This window comes from Cyprinodon variegatus, unplaced genomic scaffold (assembly GCF_000732505.1).
Source record: "Cyprinodon variegatus isolate N-32 unplaced genomic scaffold, C_variegatus-1.0 Scaffold1236, whole genome shotgun sequence".
In the NCBI taxonomy this organism is placed as follows: Eukaryota; Metazoa; Chordata; class Actinopteri; order Cyprinodontiformes; family Cyprinodontidae; genus Cyprinodon; species Cyprinodon variegatus.
Genome location: NW_015151689.1, coordinates 3,221 through 8,875, shown reverse-complemented (window position 1 = coordinate 8,875; position 5,655 = coordinate 3,221). Strand labels below are relative to the sequence as shown.

At 41.8% G+C, this 5,655-nt stretch overlaps 1 protein-coding gene across 1 annotated transcript in view; it reads left to right on the top strand.

The window, feature by feature from the left end:
* Positions 1-15: 15 nt before the first annotated feature.
* Positions 16-5,655, top strand: part of LOC107102335 — an 8,225-nt gene continuing 2,585 nt past the window's right edge. Inside the window, exons 1-9 of the mRNA XM_015401595.1 lie at positions 16-20; positions 106-284; positions 905-1,065; positions 2,726-2,954; positions 3,024-3,170; positions 3,253-3,397; positions 3,505-3,621; positions 3,699-3,776; positions 3,931-4,014. Of these exons, the coding sequence (XP_015257081.1) occupies positions 226-284; positions 905-1,065; positions 2,726-2,954; positions 3,024-3,170; positions 3,253-3,397; positions 3,505-3,621; positions 3,699-3,776; positions 3,931-4,014 (1,020 nt within the window). The 5' untranslated portion in view covers positions 16-20; positions 106-225. The remainder of the gene's footprint in view (positions 21-105; positions 285-904; positions 1,066-2,725; positions 2,955-3,023; positions 3,171-3,252; positions 3,398-3,504; positions 3,622-3,698; positions 3,777-3,930; positions 4,015-5,655) is intronic.

Here is a 5,655-nt window from a genome sequence, read left to right as displayed (position 1 = left end):
ACCCTGCCTGGCCAACTGAGGTGAAGCTGATCAGCTATTGATTATCTGACTGACAGCAGCTTCTTCAGCTGCAGTCATGCCTGTAATGATTGTGTTTGTGTGTAGGGGGCGTCCCCACTACTCCAAGTCTGTGACATTAGCAGCAGTGTCACCTTCACATCGACAGTGGGCGTGGTCTACACAGGGCCTGCCTTTGTGTGCCCCGCCCCCACCTTGCCTGACTCGATGCCACACGAATATCCCCCGGTGTTTCCTGTGGAGCTGCTGGTGCACACCCTGAGCAGGTGGGAGTATGCTCACTTGTCCTTGTTGAGATTGTGCAAGAATCTCGCTTCTCAGTTACTCTTGGACTCTAAAACAACCCAGGGTCCCAGACTTGAATCTACCGATTATTACCCTATGTTAGAGTTCTTGTAAAGTCCTCCTGGTTTGGTGGAAAGAATCTGCTGACTAGTGCTAATTTCTCCTTCCAAAAACCACATCCTTTTGCAACAAGTGAGTCAGATAGCCTTGAAGCCAGGGACTTCCTGCTTTCACACAATTTCTGCCCTTGCAATAGTTAGGTAATTCATTTTTAGTGCCTAGCCTTTACCCAAGGATGTTGTTTCAAAGGGTTTAGTCAGTGCCTTATTTTACTTAACTGAAAATATACTTTCTTATTTTTCATTATAACAGCTCATTCCTTTGATATGTGCCTTTAGAATATGAAAACAGTTAATTTATAATTCCAGGCTCCCTGAAACAGCAAACAAGTCATTTATTACTGATTACAGACCTTATTACAGTAAAATTCATGTTAATTTAAGCAAAGACAAACTGAAACATAATTGATTCTCACTTCATCTGTAATTACTTTGACAACATCTACCCAGTGACGTCCTCACAATGTATGTTTGATGACTAGGACCCGGATTTTGGTCCTTGACCATGTTGAGCAGAGCTTCAAAGACCTCCCAGGCTTGGTTGAGGCCATGGTGAAGGAAAGGAAAGAGTCAGTCCGATTGGAGCAGGAACTCCAGCTGAAAAGTGAATACATCAGGACCCACATTTACGAGCCCCGCCTCGGTAAAACACACACACTTCATTGATTATTTTAGTCATTTTAAACAATTTCTATGCTCTAACAATAACCCTAAAGCTATTCATTACCAGAGCATACCTCACCCTTACCTTGAAGGTCATAGACAACTTTTTCATCAAGGAATATTTTTTACAGTAATAATACATCCAAAGAACCTCTAGAGTGGCACAGAATAAAAGAAATGTCCTTAATTTTATTTAAAAAAAAAACCAAATAATTGCTTTATAAACCTTTACAGTTTATATGGGTCCAAATTGAATGTAATATTTGCTTTTCTTGATACCAACATCGACATAAAAGGATTCTGTACCAATAAGAATGAAATTATGTAGGATGGAGCTCAAGCCTGCCCATAGTCAGCTCTCGATGGCAACTGTCCTGCAGGTTTTAGAGGTTTCACTGCTTCAGCACAGCTGATTTCCATCGATAGCTGATTAAAAAGCTTTAGCTGAAGTGTAGTCATCGGAATCTGCTGTGCTGAAGCAGGGAAACCGTGAACACTAACTTTTGGCATGCCAGTTCTATTAGCTCCACAATAGAGCTAAGAAAGGGCTTCTTCTGTTCATTACATTGCTCAGAATGAAGTGAAAAAATAAATAAGTAAAAGAAGCAAATTGAGGGTGAACATTGGTCAAGCTTTTTTGCATTGGTGCCGACTTAAAGAAGCAAAGGGGCTCATATGCCATACAGAGGTTTCCGCTTTCCTTTTGGAAAGGTAAGTTTAACCTTTGCTAATGCTGACCTTCGGTTAGCATTAGTAGAACTGCTAACTTGCTGGCAAACAGAACAGAATGAAAGTGGGTTAGCACGATTATCCCTTTAACCCAAACTCAGTTCATACCAAGTCCTGAAAATGGAAAAGAGAGCCAGAAAAATGTCTTCACTTTGGTAAAAAAGCGGAAACCAGAATAGTGGTCCTCACTCTGATGCCAAACCAGGTTCAATAGCACACACAGATTACTCAGGAGTATCTCCATTCTTAGCTTTCTCCTTGAGAAATAAACTTCATGTCTACCTCCAGGTGAGGAAGATGGTTTTCTTCAATCATAATTTGCTTCTGTTGAAAACTGCTGAGCTGAAACAAGCTGGATGTTGACTTTGTTGTATGTTGTGTTGTATCATGGTTTAGACATTTTGACATAATAGTTCTCTGTAGGCTGTAACAGAACTGTAATAAAAGCAATAGAAGTGTGGCTGAAACCAAACCCTGGACTCTGTGAATGTTTAAAAAAACAACTTTTTTTCAGAGTCAGAACCAAATCAGGAAAGAAAAGGCTGTTTTGTGAGTGTATAAATGGGTCTGGAATTGTCAGAACCGGTTTGGTCATTTAGATAGTTTTTAATGAACTAACAGTAAAGTTATTTTGTTACTGAGACTGTTTCATGCTTGTTCTGCTACTGCTTGTCTGATTACCTTCTGCGTTTATATAAGCTGTTGTCATTTTCTATTATTTTTTATGTTTTATTATAGTCATTGTATGTTTCTTTTGTGCTTTCATGATCAGATCTTTCTTGAAAAATACATTTTACCCTCAGCGAGACCTGACCTCACCTGAATAATACAGAATATCACTGCATATAGGCCACATTCAGAGCTCCTGAGATGTTTGACTGACACCATGTTGTGTGTGTTTGTTTGTGTAGCTGAGCTGCAGCTCCATCAACAGCATGTGGACGACCACTGTCAGGACATGTTGCACATTTTAGCCTCCTGCAAAGAAGAGTTTCAGGGTCTTCAAAAATCTCTCCAGGAGGAGAACTTGGAGTTTTTGAAAGTTTTGAACTCGCACAGCAGGGAGCTGCAGGAGCTAAAGGCCTCCATCCAGAAGGATGCCCAGGATGGCCTACACATGGCGCTCACCAGCTGCAACCGGTAAGAACTGAACAATGATCAGTTGACACTCTGCAAAACTGCCTCTTTAACCTCCTCTGTGTCTGTCAGCCTGGACGCTTTTGGGTCCACCCTGCGGTCCTGCCTGGAGCAGCATGCTGCTGACATCCAGAGCCGTAAGGAGAACTTCAGACTGTCGATTCAAAGCAGAATGGAGGAGGTCAGAAGAAGAACATCACACCTTCTAAAGTCTTTCAGGTATATATTCAAAATTAATGCTAGCAGTAGGAGGTTAAAAATATGGTAATCATTCTCAGATGGAAGTTTTCTTCTCCTGTAGGAAGTTCCATGAAGGACGAAGTTTTGCTCCTAGGGAGGTAGAAAAGCTTCAGGGGAGCCTGCAGAAGAAAACCAGGCAAATTTCTGCAGCAGAGCAGAAAATATACAAGAAACTGATGGTTTTTGAGCCTGAAAGTTCAGACCAGGTAGGTTGGTCTTTAAAGGAGCGAGGTGACGGATGGAAACAGGCACTTCAAGTAGCAGGTAGTAAGGTGTCCATCAAAACTCTGAAAGCGTCTCTGTTCTGCTGCAGGTGAGGAAGGCTTCGACTTCCCTAGAGGACGAGTTTTCTTCCCTGCAAACTGAGGTGAAATTCAATGTGAAGATCCAGGAAATCATCAGCAGGACACAAATTAAGATCAGGGCTGAGGTACCTGTCAGCTTGTCCTTCTTTCTGTCTCGGACAACCTGTCCATGTCCACCATTTACTGTGTTAAACTCCTGCAGGAGGCCAAAAGCAACCAGCTGCAGTCTGAGCTTATGAACAACCTGAAGGAACTAAGGAGGATGATGAAGAAAAATCCGGTACTCTGTCCATTTTCAAAAGCTCTCCTTTCTGGAATAATCCAACTAAATATTGGATTTGTCCCTTCCCTTCCACGCTCCTGTTTGATCAGCCTCACAGTCTTCAGAATTAATCAGGCAATATCTGGTCCTGATCCTGTCTGTCTCCCTCCAGGTGTCACCAGAACAGATTTGTTCATTCATTTCTTCCACTAATGAAGGAATCAAGAAGCATTGCCTCTACCTGGGTTTTGATCTGGTAACTGACATCCTGTTACTTTGTCAGCTGTTGGCTGCCTCACACGTGTTGGTGCTTCTCAAATTATCCAATCTTTTTGTTATGCATTCTGTTAAATTTAGATTCAAACTTATACCGTATTTCAGAACCTGAACATCATACCTCCAGTTAAACTCAATGTTGGAAGTGTGATGGTACGGGCTGATTTGCTGCTGCAGAACCTGGATTACTTGCCATGATTAATGGGAACATGAAATCTGTCCATAAAAACCCTGCCAACCCCACCTGTGACTTTAAAAACTGTTTTTGAGTGGCTCAGGTAAAGTCTACTTTGATTGACAGGCTATTGCAGAAACTGAAATGGGAGAATCCTCCTGTGTGACTCAATTGAATGATCGTGCACAGCATAATGGGCTAATATTCCTCCACAGTAATGTTAAAGACTCATTACCAGTCATTATTAACCATTAAAGGGGAAGATGGCTGCTCACACTAAGCCTGGTTCTGCTGGAGGTTTCTTCCTGTTAAAAGGCAGTTTTCCTCTCCACTGTCGCTACAACCATGCTTAGTGTGAGGGATTGCAAGTGGGGTCAATGAGTCGATGCAATCAACTGGTTTTCCTTAGATAAAAAACTTTGATTTAATGAACTGAACTGAAAAGAGCCTTGAGATGACGTGTGTTGTGAATTGGCACTATAGAAAAAAGCTGAATTGAATTGAAGTAAGCAGTTATTAGGCTGCAAATACCTTTTCACAAAGTGTCAGGTGGTTTGGGTAGATTTTATTTCCTTTATAAATAAAATCATAATCTGAAACTTTCAGGATGCGAAAAACATTTAAAAAAGTGCTCGTTCAGGATGTCTGATATTCATTTTTAAAATTAGTTTGACACAAAACGAAAAATGATTATTTTGGCCTTCATGAAATGTCTCTTATATAAGCACACTGACAGAAGGACTCCACACCTGCTTTTTTAACCAGAAGCACCTGTATGCTGCACACAGAGTCAATCAGATCATACCTATTGTGACTGCTAATAGGATAGTAGAGGCCTAGCTACCAGGGAAGGAATCCCTGGAAGGAGCGATGCCAGCAGAGTGGCTGTACTTTGAGTTAGAGACTGCAAAAGGTTCTGCAGTGACAAAAACAGTGCCAAATTTGTTATGTACATCTCGAGTGGTGTAATCAAAGTATTAGTTTTACTGAAAACAATCTATAAATCCTTGTATAATGGAATTTTATAGGTCCAAAATCTATAAATTTTTACCTCTGGTAATGATGCCGACTTTGATTTGAATGGATTCGGCAGCAACATAAATGCCTGCTGCAAGTTACAACAATAGTGTTCCCAGATCCTAGTAGCTCTGTAATAGATCTGAGAAATGGCTGGGCTGCTGACTGGACCGGACCGGGCATTTGAACCGAGCCATCAGCTCCGGGGCTGGTCCGAAGCCGACCTGGTGACGGTATGCTGCCTGCCTTACCATGCTTCCACCCGACTCCCTTACCGTGCTTCCACCCGACTCCCTTACCGTGCTTCCACCTGCCTGCCTTACCGTGCTTCCACCCGACTCCCTTAAGGATGGAGGGGCTCACTAACTATTTGCTTTAGACTATAAATTTACAGTAAATCTGCATTATATGTGGTGTCACTGAAAAGCC